The following is a 19739-nucleotide window of genomic DNA, read 5'->3' on the forward strand; positions in this document are numbered from 1 at the left end:
TCAGATTGGAATATTTGTATGCTGCTTTTCCAACAACAATGCTAAGCTCAGACTGTCTCACAATAACATTAAAAAGCAACATTATAATCACTATAATCATATAAAAACCACAACAGCATATAAATAAGGCAATAAACAAATCATTTCATCCAACAAGTAATAAAATTCAATACAAACGCATAGCAATTCAAAACAGCAGAAATGGCTGCTAAGCACCATCCCTGTACCTGTTGACATACTATCTCTGGGAAGGGGCTAAGCTTCCTTTGTTAATGGTAGCACAGTGGTGACAAAATCACTTCTACTGGCAAAAATGTAAGCAGGTGGGTCTGCATTTCATCTGCTGTGAAAGATATTCCTGAATATTCCAAGTCTGAATGAAAATACTGTCTCGCCAAACCAGAATTCCTATCTCCAGACATGCGAGAACAGAAAGCGGCGACTCAGTTGCGGGGAAAGATAAGGGTGGAATTGGACCAAGACTAAGGGAACTAGGAGGCTGGGAAGGAGGCAAGGATCTTGGCTGGAGGATGGAGTACTTGAAAGAGTTCAGAAAAAGGGCAGGAAGATAAGAATCCGGATCTGGTACAGGTCACAAATGATAAGGGTACTTCCACAAGAGACGTGAATAAATACTTCAGAAAAGCAGACATCCAAAACATAGGAAGCTGCCTCGTAGACTATTGATCCATTGAGATCAGCACTGTCTGCTCCAACCTTCCTCAACCTAGTGCTTTCCAGATGTTGTTTGACTACAACTCCCATCATCCCCAGTCAGACACGGGAGTTGCAGTAGTCCAATGATATCTGGAGCGGACTAGTTTGGGGAAAGCTGGTCTGCTCTGACCGGTTGCAGCTCTCCAGGGCCTAAGGACATGCAGTGAGTTCATGACGTAGGTGAAATCTGAACAGGGAGTGCTAAAAAAAAGTTACGGCTTTGCACTGCTTCCACTGCCAGAGGCAGTGATGCTTCTGAATACCAGTTGCTGGAAGCCACAGGAGGGGACAGGGCTGTTGTGCTCAGATCCTGCTTGCCAGTTTCCCACAGGCATCTGGATGGCCACTGTGAGAACAGGGTGCTCAATCCCAGGAACAACAACTGAAATTTCTACACACACACACACACACACACACACACACACACGGGCCAGTGCAAATGCACCCTGATACTTCTGCTGTTATTCTCAGACACCAACAACAAGGATGTTAGTCAGTGTGTGACCAAAGCTCTTCTATTTTTGTTTGCCAGTAAAAAATAATAATCTATGTCCGCAGTGCTTTTGTGAATGGATGACACCACAGAGGGATGTAGTGATGTTAGGAGTTGAATAAACAAGCTGAGCTTCTTCTGCTCATGGATCTTGACTTCAAGTCATTTCATTTATATGTCAGCAGTTCGGGATGTGCAGCAGATCAGCCATTTCGTTTCCTCCCTCACCTTTGCTGAGGCAAAGGCTGCAGGAGAGTCACATTGCTGTCTCTCAGCAACAAATACAAGCCAGCCCTGTCACCTTCAGAGGGAGGCATGACAATTCATTTCAGACTGGAAACCCTGGGAGAGCGTATTTCTTTTCTCCAAGTTTGCAAAAATGCACCTAGAGCTTGTTGTCCACTTAGCACGCCAACCAAGCCTGAGAGAACTGCATCCCATTTGTCACTGCAGACAGTGTCTTAACCACAAGCAGCCACTCAAGGACAAGCTGGCCTGAAATGAGCAATCATCACCCCGTGTGCCCCACTAAAGGACAGAATAGGGGTGTCCCTGGGAGAAATCGCCCAGCCACCCAGGAAACAGAACTATTCCAGAGTGTGTGGTTTCATATAACAGCTCTGCCAGTCCACTACTGGTGGGCAGGGGGAGGACAGAAATCTGCGCTGGCATAATTCACAAGGCATAGGGGTGAAGAGCTCAAATAGCTGCTCAGTCTAAGATGGAGCAAAACGCCAACAGCCGTCGCCAAGACACCTGGAGACCTGGGCTCAAATCCTAGCTCCCATTTGGTCTTGGCGACCTGAATTCACAGATCATTTTGACATGGTGATCTTTGTCATGTTGTACTAGACCAGGCTTCCTCAAACTCAGCTCTCCAGGTGCTCTGAGATTACAGTTCTCATAATCCCTGACCTGCTAGCTAGGGATCATGGGAGTTGTAGGCCAAAAACATCTGGAGGGCCAAGTGTGAGGAAGCCTGTATTAGACATAACTAGTGAAACATCTCCAGCATATGTCTGAGATTACCAAAGAATCTGCCTTATACTGACTATTGATCTACCCAGCCCAGTATTGTTTATTCTGATTGCCAAGGGTTCATCAAAGCACTTTTGCCTAGCACTGCTACCTACCGAAGATCCTTCTAGCACCATCATCTACAGAAGCCATTCCATGCGGCTCTAATATAAGACAGGGAGAATGATGGAACTGCAGGGCCTCTCCTTCAACTGTGCAGGGAGAACAGCAACTTTAGGATTCTCTCTTTGAAATCTATTAATTCCAGTTGCTCATGACAAGAGTTATGTAGCTAAGAAACAGTACCCAAGTTTGCTATATCTTCTCTCCTTCCTCCACAACCTCTTTTCCTTTTGTGTTGTGTCTTTAAGATGATAAGCTTGGGGGCAGGGGCTGTCTTATTGGTGACATTTGGCAAGCTGCTCTGGGGGCCTTTTTCTTCTGAAGACTGGAAAAAAATACCCTGTGCTCCATTTTGGAGGAAGGCTGGGACAAAAAGCTATAAAATAAGATAAATATAAAATAAACAGAATATACGCTGCAGAAAGTTTCCTAATTCAGGCTGAGCCACACAAATCACATGGGAAGCTGCATGTGCTGTGCTTGCGACTATAAATGTCACAGTATCACTGTAGTAATTCAGTTGGGTCAATGACATAAACCATGCAAAAACATTTTGTGTGAATCAGACCTCAGAGACGCCTTTGCCCAGAATGGAATCAGTCAGCTACTTAATGTTCTATGCAGGGAGAATATGAATCAATGCGATGCACCTCGTCCAAGATTTCAAGAGCCTTTGACCAGGCACTTTATGATGCAAATCAGTAGTTTTGGTTTAAAGGATCAGCACTGTGGAGACCCAAGTTCACATCCATGCTCAGCAATGAAGTACAGATGATGAGTTTACCAAGTGGCAAAGATGTCTAACATGCCTCTGCTTTGTCAAATGGCTTAATGGACACATGGTGGAATTTTTCTCCCCTACCATGCATTTTAGCATGTGGTAAAAACTGGGGTAAGACTTCTTCACTTCAACCCCTTGGCAAATTGGCTTCCTGTATTGGGCAAGCGTATGTTAACCACAAATATATTTTAACCCCTTCTTTGGTGCGTTAAAGTTAGAAGAGAAAATGGGTCACTTCAGTAGCAACACCACCCTCTTCTCAGATGGTGGGCATTATACAGATTTAGAGAGCTGGACAGATGGAAAACAACAGGCCTGAGCCCCTGGGACAAGGATCTGAGGGAAAATCTAAGCAAACAGGAAGACCTGTAATTGAGGAACACTTATAGATACGAGTTTCAATGCTAACCAGGTTGACTGTTACCCAGGCAAAGACTTAGCCTGACACAGAAGAGTCTGGGTGGAGTCACTCTGGAGCCTGAGGAGGTATCATAGCCTGAGGAACCATCTGACCTAGAGCTCTCGGTGCCTCAATATGAGGCAGCATAGCACTGATTTAAAAGTTCCCAGTTTGTCACACACTTCTCATCTGGAGAAAGAGCATCATTTCAGTACTGCAGTAGCTATATGTCCACGCCAGGGATTGGGGAACCTATGGTCCTCCTGACATAGGCCTTCCTCAACTGCAGTTCCTATTCTCCTGGACCACTGGCCCTGCTGGCTGGGGCTGATGGGAACTGGAATCCTGCTGCATCTAGTGTACCATGGGTCCCCAGCCCTGTTCTGAACCCTTTATGGATGTAACCACCCCTAGCACTATAGAGCTGTTTTCAGCCTGGAAACAAGTGTGGAGCCAGAAAAAGGCAGCGTGGCCAGAAGCACTGAGCACTTGATGATACGGCTGTTTCATCATTTCCACACCATCGATCGAGATGAACTCTATCCAGGCATTCACCCCAAGTGGTAAAGCTTCTCGAATACTGTACAACATGTTACCAAGGCACCGGGGCTGCTCTCAAAACAAAAAGAAGCCCATTTTGTCACTTTCTTATAATGCAAGCTATTACCTTTCATTAGTGCCCCTGAGGTGAGCAACCCACAGCCAATAAATATTAATGCTTCCTGACAATGATACAACACCGGCTCCAAACACTCATAACCAGAGTGTCATTATTAGGCCTGAGCATGCTACATTTTTTGATTAACCATATTTTTCAGCTCACTTGTGATCTCGATCGTTTCCCCCAAAGCTTTGTTTATGTGCACATATGTACGTGTCGGTGCATGTGGAGTGAATAACAACTCTCCACAGCCCCTCGCTATCTGGGTTCCCTGGGGGAAAGGAAGGCTCACAGAGCCTGCTTGCTTTGTTTATGTCTGATCGCCATGAGGCAGGCTGCATGCCTTTTCAGGACATGCCACAAAACATGTGAGGCCAGTTTGCATACTGACCTCACATGTGGTGTGTCCCATGATACATTGGGTCAATGTGCCTCAGCAAGTGTGTGAGTTAGTACAGTATAGGTATATCTATCGGCATAGCAGATTGAGCTATAGATATATATCAATAGGGACTGTCATGGTTGTGAGTCCTGAAAGACTTGTTCCCTGCCTTGTAGGCCTTTTTCCACCTGGCCTGGAAAGGCAGGACCCTCAGTGACTCCAGCTACAAAAGCTGAGGCTGCTGAAGAGGCCAGAGGCCATCTTGGCTGATTCTTAGTGCAGACCCAAGTCAATGAGCCTGAGCTTCCACAGCTGCCACTCACCATGATTGGCAGCACTGGCAGTAACAGCTAGGTTCAATGCTGATAGGTTAAACAGATAGGTTTAATGCTTATGGTAACATTTTATTTTCTTCCCAACTATGTTGCTTTAAATGTGCATTTTACATCTGACTTCCTTTAGTAGTATTTTCTTTCGAAATGTTTAGGATTTTTCTTTTGTTGACTTTGCTGCATTAAATGTGCTTTCTGTAGTCGGCCTCCTTTGTAACGTTTTATTTTGAAATCTTTTAAGATAATATTTTAGCTTCCTGTTAAATGTGTTGCATTGAATGTACACTTTTAGCTTGACTTACTTCAGCAATGTTTTATTCTGGATTGTTCTATTTGATCTTTTAATGCAGTAAGTTGCTTTGAGATTTTTTCCCTTAAAACTTTAAAGCAGTAGAGAAATGAATAATAACAACAACAATATACTACCTTTTATGGGATTTTAAATTTCAGCAGCTTTGGGAAACAATATAATTCATTGATTGATTGATTGATTGATTGATTGATTTGCTAATTAAATTAGGGATTCCTCAGGAAACCTCAATAATTTTCATTACGAAACAAAACTGCCTCCTGAAGCCAGCGGGACGATCAGTGTGACAGCATCCCAGAGACATGGAAAATCTAAAAAGCAACTTAAGCAGAAAGTGTGCTTCATTTAAAGTTTCTGCTTTTCAGCACTTTTACGGAAATAAATGCTTAGCAAAATGTGGGCCCTCTGCAAAGCCTGAAATATCAGTGTACGCATTGGAAGTGGCAGGAGCTACTACTACCCCAGGAATAGAACGATTGTCTTGTGTTTGTTTTAAGCTGTGATGGCCTTTGTCTATGACAGATAAAGGTGGTATCCCATCAGATCACAAGTATTAAAATAAAACAAAATAAAATAAAATTGGGGGTGGGGGGACGCAAGCCTCCCATGTTAGGAACATCACATTTTTGTCTTTTTGTGAAATCAAAGTTCACAAGCCGATCCTTCTGTATATGCCAAAGCAGCATGAAATGTCACAGCACTGCTTAGAGTGGTGTCCAAGTGTTTTCCATTCAGATTATTAATGCAACAGTCTGGAAGAGCCTCTCATCTTGTTGAGGTTCCTTAATACCCTACCCTCAACCTAACCTGCTGCTTTAGATTGTGGCAGTACAAGTCTGCTTTCCTGGACACGTCTGATGGGCTCACAACAGTGGTTCATCTGGAGGCCAGGTGGGTCGGAGATGTGCTTTTTAAACAAAGCATATTCGCAGAAAAGTGCAACAGTATATTGATGCAGCCCTGAATAGCTCGTGTGAAGAAAAACCCCAAAAGAGCTAAAGGCACAACATTTCCCCTTGTTTTAAATGGTGTACCCCATTCTACCTTTGGAGGCTTCGGTGCCAAGTGGGTTTTCGAAGCTGCTGGTTGTAATTTGGCTCCAAGCGTCCTTCACAGCAGACTTGGAAACTACCCTGTTGTTGAGGCTCTGCTGAGGCCGGAAGTTATTCCTCAGGTATTCCACAGACTTGACGTGGTCTTGCTGTTCCGTGGTAAATATGGAATAGAATGCTTCCAGCTGAATGTAGCAAACCAGCATGAGGGGAAAGAAAAAGGAAGGGGGGGAAAGGAGGGGGGCATTAATTAGGGGGGGAAACCAATGTGGCAAAATCTGGGCAGCTGATAAGAATGCAAAATGGCAGGAAGTACTGATGCCAAGACTGATAAATCAAACAGGAAACCAGGCTGCCCGCTGAAATCACTGCCAACAGCTTTATCTAGCCCCATTTTTAGCCTGCCAAGCGAGCAAACACTTTAGAAACCCTCTACAAAGTTAGTGTCTGGAGGAGGCAAGAAAAATATTCTTTCCTAGCCTCTCTGTACTGTATGTACTTACAGATATATACAGCCCCCTCTTTTGTTTTATAAGGCATTGTGTATGTGTGTTTTACTATTATTCTGCAGAAGAGGGGCACACATTCAATACACAAATCACAGCTCAGCACACAGCCATTCCATCTTTCCATTATTTGTGTTTACAGCAGTATCTAGAAGGGCCAGCGGTTGCTAGAGTAGAGGGACCTATTGTGCTGCAAGCTGTAGATACTATAAAAGCTTGGCCCTGCCACACAGAGATAACAAACTTAGCGCTAGATGGACAGAATGAGGAAGGGGCTAAAAAGAGGGATTGAGGGGGACGATTACTGCTCTGAAGATAGGAGCAAAGCTGGAAATGGATCTTGCTCCTTTCAACCTCCCTGATGCTCCACTTCAGTGTTTGCCGACCTGGTGCCCTCCAGCTGTTTTGGATGACAACTCTCAGCAGCATCAGCCAGCCAGGAGGTTGTGCTGGAGTTGTAAATTGTGGAACTCCCTCACCACAGAGGTGCATAGCGTAACTTCATAACACAGTTTTCGGAAGACGGAGAAGATGCACTTCTTTACCTTGGCTTTTCACATGTGAGATGTATATTTTTAGGACCCAACTTATTTCTTAGATTATAAGTGGTTTTCAACTGTTTTTTAATATTGTCTTTCAGCTGTCTTAACCCACCCTGGGACCTTAGGGTAATAATAATCCAAAGCAACAAGAGCCTCAAGCTGGCAAAGACACTGAACCACATGTCTGACACAGCACAGCTCTTTGCTGCGCCAGTTTTCATCTCTAAAGTACTCTAAGAGAAAAGATCGTCTGCACTTAGGTCCAATTACAAGTCATAGAAAACTGGGCAAAAGAAGGCCATGTGCAGTGAAAAGCATGTGTGTGTGTGTGTGTGTGTGTGTGTGTGTGCGTGCGCGCACGTGTGTGTGTGCGCGCACACACACACACACCAAGCTTGCAAATTGTTTTTGACAAACACTTTAAAAATTCATTTATTTTCTATTGCTTGAAGAACTACCTTCATGAGTGAAACTGATGAAGCAATTTTGATTTTCACCCAAAATGTCCAGGCCCTTGAAAGCAGCAGGTTGTTCAAGATCAAACCATATTTGTTTCTAATACATTTCCAGAACCAACCTATAAAAATGGCAATATATTTTCCAGGATGTATAATGCGATTGCATATGTAGACTGCATTTTTATGTATTTGCGTTGGCAAACTCTGTCAAGTCAAACATTTCATTAAAACGCCGACAACCTGTAACCCACAGAGGTATAAAAGTGTGTAAACACTTTCCTGAAGTGGGCTGTGGTGAATATGGAAGAAAAAAATTTCAGAGGAAAACTAATGGAATGAATAATAACAGTGGCAGCAGCTTACATTTTTCAAGCAAAGATGTGTTCTTGGCTGCAGCTAGTAAGGCTGGGCTCTGTGAGTTCCCTGAATAATGCTTCAATCGGTTTTAGATTATGAGAAGAGGGACTCATTGTAGTAGCCAGGAAAGTAAGGTGTGAAAATGGGACAGCTGCATATTAGCTAAAAGGCTTGGAGGTGGAGAACTTGAAGGAACATCTTCCGCCATACCAGCCTGCCAGCAAGTTAAGATACTTAGCTGGTGTCCTTCTTTATGTACCTCCTGCTCTGGAGTGGGGTGAGGGTATATGCAGGTGGTACCCCAGTTGTGGAGTGCTCTCTCCAAAGAAGAACGCCAAGCCTTTAGTGATCTCAACTTAAGCTAGGCAGTTGAAAGCTACTAAAAATCTTATGAATGCAGCTTTGAAAAGTACAAGTAAATTAAAAATGATGAGTTCAGCATAACAAGAGAAACACGCTTTGAGATATATGCTACAAGGGACAAACTCAGGATTTATTTATTTTTTAAGATATGTTAATCTACTAAGGGCCTTCTCGGTAGTGGCACCCTCCCTGTGGAACACCCTCCCTTCAGATGTCAAGCAGATAAAGAACGATACAACTTTTAGAACACATCTGAAGGCAGCCCTGTATCAGGAAGTTGTTAATGTCTGATGCTTTCTGTAAGCCACCCAGAGTGGCTGGGGAAACCCAGCCAGATGGGTGGGGTATGAATAAAATTATTATTATTATTATTATTATTATTATTATTATTATTATTATTATTTCTTCCCCTATTCATCTCACCTATTGACTCAGCAAGGCGGGATGGTGGTAGAGCAAATATTATATCTATGAGTCTCCAAAATGCCCACTATGTGGCAGCTTAGATCTTCTGCTACTCATGTTTTACCATCTGTAGACCTCCCAAATTAAACAGAGATTATTTGACAAGGGTTGGCGGGGTCTAGCAGATTATATGACATTTATGAACTGAGCTACTGAATTGTTATAGCTTTGACTCACTGGTGATACAGAAGCCAAAGTTTGCTGGCATTTAATATTCAGCATGAATAGAATGAAACTAGTGTTCATCTATACAGGCAGCACAAGATTATTCAGTTTTAGAAGTGATCAAAAATGCCCAGTATCCAAAACTCTGAACTCCAGCAGTAAACAGAAAAAACACTTGTTGATTAGATCTAATCCATTTCTTGGATTCTGGAGACAGAACAGGGCAAGAAACTGGGAAAAGGTAAATGATTTGGAGTTTCCTCTGAGTAAAACAACTGAGAAACAGTGGACTTCACTGTTGGCTTGTTGCGTTCATCTACCTCTGTCAAGGGGGAGCTATTGAATATTTACACTCATTCATTCGGTAAGATCAAGTGACTTTTTACATGAGCAGTTCCCTCTCAGATGCCTCTGTTGCAATGAGGTGTATTAACACAAGCAAATAAAAGGCAGGGTAGAATTTAGCAAGGAGACATTTTGAAAACAAAGGTTTTAAATGTCAAAGCCTTTTTAATTGTTAAACATTTAGCTGCATATTTCCACGTTATTACTCAGGGATGTCTCTCAATGAAAATGCCACTCACTGCCTTGATCTACAGCAAGGCCTCCTATGCATTCATTTTAAGGTTCTCGTTCCAGAGGCACACTAATGGCAGCTTTGTGATGTTGTAAAAACAACAACAGACAAAGTTGGTACATTAACTAAAGCATTACTTTCCTTCCGTAATTAGCCCAAACTACTAAATCTGTGTCTGTGTACTTAGCTGAGTGTCACGGAAGAAACATGAAGAGAGTGAAAGAAGAAAGGATTCTGTGTAAATATTTAGACCACAGTTCAAATGTATCTGAACAGAATGATAATAGCTAAGATCATTTGGAAGGAAATAGAATGTCATGTTCTATTATCTTCTCGTGTCGAGCGGCTCATGCTCAGAGAACAATAAAACAAAATTAGCCAACTTCCTTTTCCATCAACAATATTTTTTGGTGCATTCCTCCGCCTAAAAATTCAATTTTATGGGCCATGCCCAAAATGAAAAGGATCGGAAATCTAGATGCAGCTTAAGTATCAGGGACTGGGTGGAAAAGAGCAAGGAGTAAAAAAACAATGAACCAGGCAAACTCTTTGTGGATTCAAACCTACCTGGCGATAAGAGATAGGAACAGGCATGCGAAAAACAATCCATTCCACAATCTCACTGCACGGAGGGGTAGTCAGTGACCCTGTATACCGATAATAACTTCCCAGAGATGCTGGCAGGACTTCCCTTAAGACGAAAGGGTCCAAGAAGGTCTCTTTCTCTGTAAAAATAAAAGCAGAAGCAAAACGGTGTGACTTTAAAGTGATGGGCAACACGAATTAGTCAGAATCTATTTTACACGCCTCCAGCCATATCCTGTGATTTTGGTTTCCTGCTACTTAAAGAAGGCTCCTTAAACACATGGGCTACTAGCCACGATGGCTTGGTTCTACTTCCTCTGTGGGAGGCGACAAGTCTCTGAATATCACAAATGGAGAAAGTGCTTGCAGGCTTCTCCTGATTGGCCACTGTGATAACAGGATGCTGGCCCAAATGGGCCTTTGGCTTGATCCAGCGGATTCTTCTTTCATTCTTAGTGCATTGGCACACTTAGGACCAGCATCAGGAACCGGCATCCTTGGGCAGCTGCAGAACCTTGCAGAACCCGTTGCTGATGTGTGTATTGATGCCTTACTCTTTCCCAGTGTAGCTCTCCAAGCCGAATCAGGATCTAGCCAATGCTGGGCAATAAACGCTGTTCAGCAGTGGAACAGACTTCTGCCAGAGGTGGTGGACTCTCCTTCTCTGGAGGCTTTCAAGCAGAGGTTGGATGGCCACTTGTAATGTATGATTTAGGTGAGACTTCTGCATTAAGGGGGCTTGGCCTAGTTGACCTTTGGGGTTCCTTCCACACCTACAATTCTATGATTTTATGATTGTACACAAAAATGTTAGATGATCTCAAATGTTCCACACTCTTTAGTATTCTTAACATTTTAAAGTATGTTACATGGACAGACTCTTCATACAGCTCTCCTCCCCCAGTGGGACTGCCCGATATTTATATAAGAAATAGACGGCAAGGCTGTTCTCTGTTCAAGATGGCCCAATGGATTCATGAATTGAGCATGGATTTGAATTCAGACCTCTTGGGACTCTAGCCACTTGATTCCACCAGCTGTCATATTTGCCGAAATTCTAACATCTTTCTAACCCCTTTAGCATGCAAACCATTTTTTATAATGGTCAGTTCATCCACCCTGACAAGTACGGCTCAGAGAGTGTGACTATAAATTCACAGTGTGTTTGGTATTCAGATCAGGTCTGCCAAGTCCAGATCAAATCTTCATCAGCTGGACTAGACTGATAGCTAAAGCAAGTGCCAAATATGATTTATTTCATGTGGAGCAGAGGTGAGCAACTTGTTCAGCACTGGAACGATATTTCTACATCAGATATGTATCACAAGCCAGAAGTCGCACCAAATTGCATATTTCAAGTGCAAGTAATTAACATAATATACATACTGTTTTCACAAACTTGGTGCGTGCCCAGCTAGAACTGGTAGATCAGTTGCACATATGCTGAAAAATTATTCCTCTGAAACAACCTTCCTGTTACAAGTGAAACAACTCAAATGTGACAAACAGGGGTGAACCGATTTGAAATGCGCAGATATAAAAAAATATATAGCAATTGAGGGAACAACAAACGAATAAACACAACCAATCTTTTTGGGCTACCTTTCAGCAGTCCTGCCATACCTTTGTCAAACATTCCTCTATGACTGTAAGAATTTGGAGGATGCTTTGAAAACATTCCAGTATTAAAGGGAAAAGAAAACAATGTGAGGGCCTATACCCACCTACACTCAAGCAAGCCTCATTAAATGCCCGAGGGACTTACTTCATAGTAAACATGCTGTCAAGTGTGGTATGAAGTCCATGAAATATTAAGGTGTCCATCCCTCATCATGAAAACAGGGGTATCAGATTCACCTTTCCTTCCTACCTGCCTTTTTCTTTAACCTTAGGAAATAATATGAGCAGCTTTAAGGAACATAAGGCAACACAAAGACCTTACCCACGATAGCAAATGATAATTCACAGGTTTTGGTGCTGGAGTGGGCCACGCACAACTGACATGACAACAGTTAGTGTTAGAACTCTTAGAAAAGAAATCTCTTAAGTTTCACACCCTCCTCTTCTCAGAGCTGGCAAATAAAGAGGTCGCCTCAGCCAGGGCTTGTTTTCGGCTGGAACCCACCAGAACTCAGTTCCGGCACCTCTCAGGTGGGCGCCATTGGCCATTCTAAGAAAATGAGGAAGATGCTCTTGGTGAGTTCTGGCACCTTCTGTTCTAGAAAAACAGCACTGTCCTCAGCCATGGTGAGGGTGAAGGTGAGGGCAAAGGTGCACTGAGATCTATGCGAGACATACAGCTAAACTGCATGCAACCTGGCTACAGGATATTCTTCTCTCAGCGTTGAGAAAAGACCACACAGAGCATGAAGAAGAAGCAGCAGCTCACAAACACGGATGTTTAAAGGGCTGCCTGGGCCTGGCAAGTCATGTTACAGGAAGGAGGAGGAAAACATCATGGCTTGAGCAGCCATTTTGTTCTTCAGCAAACTGCAGAATTTGTACAGCCTTCAGAGGAGGAGAGACTTATTCAGGTCTGCCAAGCAAGGTAGAGAGAGATGCTAGTTACAGCCATGTTATAGCCAAAGTGAGAAAGGATGGAAAAGTATCTCTCTTCTGTGGCTTCTCTAATCTACAGAATTTGTGAGCAAGGTGCTTTGTTATATTATTTCCACACACACATGACACCCCACAATAAGGGTGAATTGTTGAAAGATGTCATCTGCAACGCAGGCTCCAGATAACCCTCCCTGCTTACATTACTTCCACAAAGAGCTTCCTCTGGAGCAGGTCGAACCTCTAGGCTCATCATACAGCCACATCCTTGGCCTGAGGTCATGCCACCACAATCCTTGGACTACAAGGACTCCACTGCAAATACTACCATCAAATCTTATCTTGGAGCTGACACTTACAAAATTGGGCAAGGCCCCTTTAAATTAAAATAGCTCACAAACTCCACATGAAACATACTGTCATCAGTTTGGGGATTAATGCGTTACACTCCTCTTTTTACAGACCACACCTTAGAGGAAAAGGGACATAATTTCATTTTCAGATAAGCACTTTAGTCAGCAAAGTGAAATCTGCTGACGTTCATCAACTTTGCTAAAATCTACGTTTTGGAAAATCCAGAAGACAAAAACAAAACAAAACAAAAGGGGAAGGAACAGCCACTGGCAATAACAGATCTCCACTGTTCTTTCATGGCATCCCCTGCGGTTCTTGCGATTAACTGGCCAAATCCCCTACTATTGCTATGAAAAAGGTAACAGCAAGGTTCTTATTAAGTGCTTTATGCCTAGAGTTGGTTCCGACTCGCAACAATGGAACTTCTCCCATGCTGTGCAAGCTTATTTCCTTTGCCTTGCTGCTTTCACTGGATTCTTTCTGGAGATGTTTTTATATATTTAGTCAGATAAGGAGCAACAAGATAATCTTGTTTGACCTCCTGTGTAATGAAATCTTCAGACCCCCCCCCTCTTTTTTCTACTTCTCTTCTTCTTCCAGGTAGTGTAACATCAAATATGTTCAGCAGGCTTTAGGAAGCATATACTGTAGGAAGATTTCCAAGTTAAAAAATGGATGAATCTAAGTCTTCCTTCGTGCAATGCATGATGATCACTAGCGCAATGGCTTCAAAAAGGATTAAGCCATGGTGGAAAGGAATTCAGGGCTACCTAGTCATTTTAAAGGGTAGCCTCAACCTACCAAGCTATTACCTTGGGGTCCCTGTGTTAACGGAAAACAATAGATGTAATTATCTATTGAAAATTAACTTTCAGTTTACTGAAAGATTATTTATTTAACAAGATTTATATGCTGCATAATCAGGAAAACCTCCAAAGGGTTTGCAAAAAACTGTAACAAATAGTTCATAAATTAATACAGAACATAAACCCTTAATATAAAATTCTATAATATAAAAAAAGACTTTGCCAAGTTTCTGAGCATTAAAACAGTTTCCCTTGTGCATCTCTGACAGATCCAATTCTAATACTATTTTGCCTTTTAAAAATTCTATTTGCCAACATCCATGATATAAGAGGAAGACATCAACAAACACAAATCCAGCTTGATTTCAGATTAAACCTCTGCACCACTGCAACAATTTACAGTGGTACCTCAGGTTAAGTACTTAATTCGTTCCGCAGGTCCGTTCTTAACCTGAAACTGTTCTTAACCTGAAGCACCACTTTAGCTAATGGGGCCTCCTGCTGCTGCCGCGCCGGAGCACGATCTCTGTTCTCATCCTGAAGCAAAGTTCTTAACCTGAAGCACTATTTCTGGGTTAGCAGAGTCTGTAACTTGAAGCGTATGTAACCTGAAGCGTATGTAACCTGAGGTACCACTGTATAGTGTTATAATCTGACTCCTTTTTCTGATATGTTTTGCAGCCGGTACACAGTGGGCCACATGTGTTTCAGAGCTACTACTGTCACCATTTCTGTCAGGGTTTGCCTGCCTGCTTGTGTGAAAAAAGATTTCAGAAGGCGATCTCTTGGACCTCTATACTGTATTGGCCTGAATATAAGCCTCAGGTTTTCCCCAAATTCCGACTGTGAAATGTTGAAGTGTGGCTTATATTCACAACCTTATGGTATGCAGCCAGGAGTGTGGGGCAAACAGTGCCAGAAGCGCGGCAAAACAGCGCCCACCCCGTGTGTGGTCTCCCGTCCTCACCCATGGCCAGGATGGGAGAGAGTGAGGAAGGGGAAAGGCTGCCGGCAACGCAGCGTGCCCCCCCCCAAAGTATGCAGACAGGAGCAGCAAGGAATGGAGTGGCTTATATTCAGGCATTTTCTCTTTTTTCCCTCTCCCCCCTCCAATTTTAAAGGTGCGTTTTATATTCAGGTGTGGCAGAAGGTATCTTGGAAACGCAGCTCAGTAAAGGCATTTCTTAAGAAAACCAGTGAAAGTTTGGTCAGATAACAAGCTCTAAAATGCTCTGTTCTCAAGATACCAAGGTGAAAATCCGGTATTTCTAATTAGTTGTAGGTCCCTTCTGGATTCTATCCTTAGTTGACACTTACTCAAGATCAAAGCAGAGCTCGGTTTTGGAAAACTGTAATAGTCTAATACATCTTGACTTGCTTTCCTGAGTTGGTTATCACCCAATTCCATATAGCACAGTACAGGAATACGCTCAATAGACATAGTAGCATTTTTTTTAATAACCGCGTGCCGTCTGTTCTTGCTGATATTCCGGATGGTAGAGAGTATAGCTTCTGAAAATATATATACTCTGCACAGTTTCTAAAACTTTAATGGAGCTTAGATCAGAGCCCCAGATTTCAACACCATTTTTGGGAAGCTATGATCTCTACCATCAGGAATATCAACAGCACAGAGTACCATAGAGCATTTGAGTAAGCACTTTGCCACCAAATACCTTTAGGGCAGATTCAATTATTGTAATAGAACTTCATCAATGCCCCTATGGTTTTTTGTGCCTTGACTTTAACTGCCTCCGTAAGAAGCTTCCAATAGTCTAACCTGAGTACATCCAGGTATCTGTAAGAGTGAGTTTGTACCATAACTAGCTGATATAAGCACCATTCATACCTAGCACTGTGTTCGCCAAAAATCATAATCTTGATTTTAAGAATAATTTATAGATAGGCTTTCCTGTTTACTGTATGTACTGAAAGACCTCCCATAAGATTTTTGAAGCCCAATTTGGAAAAAAAGAGAAGAGCACTAAATTATCTGCATACATCAATACTGAGATCTTTCTGTTCCTAATTACTGGACAGGGGGAATTTGCACTGGCACAATATGGCACCAAATCATTAATATAAATGTTAAAAAGAGTGGGAGCCAGAATACAACCTTGCTTCACTCCTCGTGACATTTTAAAAGCATCAGTCACACCACCATCTAAACCTATTCTGACCCTCATTTCTGTATTGCTGCATAATTATTGGATCAATACCAGAAGTCTGCAGTCAATGTTAGCAACTTGAAATTTTCCCACAGTCTGTTTTGATTAACAGAGAGGAATGCAGCAGAAGGATCAATAAAGGCGACAGAAAGATTATTCTTAATGTTCTTAGTATATTTCCTTATAATATGGTTCGGAGTAAAACATTAATCAATGGTACTGTGTCCGCTGAATTCTGCTTGTTTGTCATGAATAAGGCTGTTATTTTGCAACCAGCCTGATAATTTTTAAAGGATATATCAAGAATATATGTCAAGAATATAGCTTTGAGCAAATGTCTAACAACCTAACTGGTTGATAGGAAGGAGCCAAAAACTATTCCTTTTTTTATAAATTGGAAAAATGATACCCATTTTCCATCTAGAGGGCATTTGGCCCATGTTGTTTAGGTGGTAAATAAACCAGCCAGGATAGGCACCCACCATTTTATGTACAGTTGTACCTTGAAAGTTGAACGGAATCCGTTCCGGAAGTCTGTTCAACTTCCGAAACATTCGGAAACCAAAGTTTCTGATTGGCTGCAGGAAGCCGTGGAAGCCCCGTCGGACGTTCGGTTTCCAAAAGAACGCTTGAAACCCAGAACACTCACTTCTGGGTTTTTGATCGTTTGGGAGCTGATTTGTTTGGCGTTTGAGACTGTATTCCTTATAGAGCTTTGATGGAAGCATATCTTCTCCAGGAGCTTTTTTAAAATTTTGGGTAGGAAATAAGGGCTTTTATCTCATTGCAGGAGACTGGTTGCCATCCAGGTAAGTTATACAATCTTGGTACATTTGATTGTCCAGAATGACCATCAAATGTATTGGAGAAATATTTAATTGAATCAGAGGCATGAATTGAGGCTTCCTGTGATGATCTCACTACATTTAAACCCCAAGCCATCAGTTCCCAGAATTTGCCTTCCTTCTGTTTCATTACTGTTAGTTCCAATTCCTGCCACTGGTTTTTCATATATTCAAGCTTTATTGTTTTTGAGCAGACATTTATTTTTAAAAGACTTTTTTGTATTCCTATCTATGTTTGATCAAATTTTTCATTGATTCCCCTGGTGGATTCTTATGCAAATTCCTAATTGCCTAAACCAGAACATTTTAGCCACTTTGTCAAACCAGCCAATATGTGTTGATTGTGTGTACTTGGTAATTGTAGAAGTTATCAAACAGGACATGAGTTCTGTGACAATTTGGGGAAGACATCAACAGGATGTGGAGACTTGCTCATAAAAAGCTGATGCAAGCTCCTCAGATGATTACTATATAGTGTCTCTTGAATAGCACTGCTCAATTTGTTCAGATAAGTATATTGATCCTTAGGTATGTCCACAACACTCCGGTGAAGAATATATAAATTATACAAATTCCAACAATTTCAGGCTCTGTGCATTATATATTTCTTGAACAAATGTTTGCAAGAAAATGATTTTTAAAAACCAAACTTTAAAACCATAATGAAATTTATCAAATATAGGTAAAACCAACAGATTAAAAACAAAGATTGTTGTTTAGTCATTTAGTCGTGTCCGACTCTTCATGACCTCATGGAACAGAGCACGCCAGGCACTCCTGTCTTCCACTGCCTCCCGCAGTTTGGTCAGACTTGAGAACACTGTCCAACCATCGCGTCCTCTGTCGTCCCCGTCTCCTTGCGCCCTCAATCTTTCCCAACATCAGGGTCTTTTCCAGGGAGTCTTCTCTTCTCATGAGGTGGCCAAAGTCTTGGAGCCTCAGCTTCACGATCTGTCCTTCCAGTGAGCACTCAGGGCTGATTTACTTAAGAATGGATAGGTTGGATCTTCTTGCAGTCCATGGGACTCTCAAGAGGCTCCCCCAGCATCAGAATTCAAAAGCATCAAACAAAGATACATAATAAAATTATAATTCTGGGTAGGCTTGCCTACACAAAAACATTTTTTTTGGCAGACATCAAAAATAATACAGCAAAGGTGCCTGCTTAACATTAACTATCCACACACTATCCCAAAAGCTGGCTCCAGAACCCTCAGGTGTGTTGTTGCTGTATGATTGTTTCACTTACCTCTTGGCCTGGGTGTGCACTAGATCAGCATTTCCCAACCTTGGGCCTCCAGCTGTTTTTGGACTACAACTCCCATAATCCTCAGCTAGCAAGACCAGTGGTCAGGGATGATGGGAATTGTAGTTCGAAAACAGCTGGAGGCCCAAGGTTGGGAAACACTGCACTAGATGATGTGCAGGGGTTCCATTCCTGGCCCCCTTGTGTGTTGGTGGAGCATCCATAAGCCTATTCCGGCTCCTCCCTGTTCCACCCCCTTTCTCCCTCTTCCAGGTCCAAATGGACCCGCCTATCAGTGGTCGCACATCAATTGGACATGCCTAAAATGGCCCCCACCTGTACTGTGTCTGCTGTCTCATATCAACTGTGGGGACTTTCTTTCTTCTTGGGAATTCCACCCCTCCATTAGGCAAATTCCTGTAGAACGGCTATATCAGTGGCAGTAAGTAAGATGACAACTAAAAATGAAATCACCTTATTCAGAGGCACTTTGTGTCTGATTGCTGAGTGTCTAGCCTTCTCGATTTGAATGGACACTTTGAGTTAGTGCGATACATCTTTTCATCATGGTTCTCATCGCTTCCTTGGCTTAGGCCAAGGGAAAGGGGAGGAAATTCAAGCCTCCCCAGGTGTAACTAATGCAGGTGGTTCTTCTGAAAGTACCGTTTCTCTTCCTGTGGCCCAGGGGCACTTCACACATTAAAAGTTTTCCTATAGAGAGATAATCTCCATGTAGGAGACGTGCTTACCCAATGTGCAAAATGCAGCACGAGTGCTTTTCATCCTTCATTTCATTTTCAAAATAGGCTGCTAATTGGTATACATACAAATCTTGCCAAACTGAGATCATTAAAAAGGGGGAATAAAATCAGAAGTGTGCAGTTAGCATATGTCTGAATTAAATCCAGGCTAAGGAATTGCTCTGGGGATATGAGGGCAGAATAAACTCTCCTCCTAGCTTCAAAACAAGATGCCCAAAACGAGACACAGAATTGCCTTCTTATTTGCACAAAACTGAGGACAGCCCCAATGACTGAGTCAATCAGCTGCTATTCAGTTATTGGTGTTTCGCTTCCCCTCTGCAGCCTCCTTCCCTAAAACAAGGTCAAATTATTGAAGGATTTCTCCTGCTGCCTCTCCCTATGACTGCAGCTTTCACCTCTATCTTTACCCCACTACAAGGAGGCCCTAGACTAGTTTCTTATGCAGTACCAAGACATGTATGGTTTTTATTATTTTAGTAATTTTAATGTTCTAAAGTTAATCATACACCTTCACTCTCCCACAGCTTTTCCCACGAGGTCAGGGTTCCTCTTCCTGCCCCTCTCCCTCATTGTACAAGGCTCGTTCACACATTATGCTGAGTATAGGTAGAAGCTGTCTCTGTGCATCTATAGGAGCTTGTATGAAATATCTGTCCAGCTCCCATGCACACAGCTGCATTAAGACCGTACACTCAGTGGAAGTTACATGTGAAT

At 42.5% G+C, this 19739-nt stretch overlaps 1 protein-coding gene across 5 annotated transcripts in view; it reads right to left on the reverse strand.

Annotated features, from left to right (window-relative positions):
• PTPRG (protein tyrosine phosphatase receptor type G) overlaps window positions 1-19739 on the reverse strand; it is a 560158-nt gene that overhangs the window by 109716 nt on the left and 430703 nt on the right. For all 5 annotated transcript variants that reach the window (XM_082209226.1, XM_082209223.1, XM_082209222.1 and 2 more), the window contains exons 7-8: window positions 10269-10426; window positions 6261-6453 (exon numbers count right to left, since the gene is read on the reverse strand). In XM_082209226.1, coding sequence (XP_082065352.1) covers window positions 6261-6453; window positions 10269-10426 — 351 coding nt within the window. The remainder of the gene's footprint in view (window positions 1-6260; window positions 6454-10268; window positions 10427-19739) is intronic.

The sequence above is a fragment of the Podarcis vaucheri genome, assembly GCF_965113315.1.
Source record: "Podarcis vaucheri genome assembly, chromosome: 2".
NCBI classification, from domain to species: domain Eukaryota; kingdom Metazoa; phylum Chordata; class Lepidosauria; order Squamata; family Lacertidae; genus Podarcis; species Podarcis vaucheri.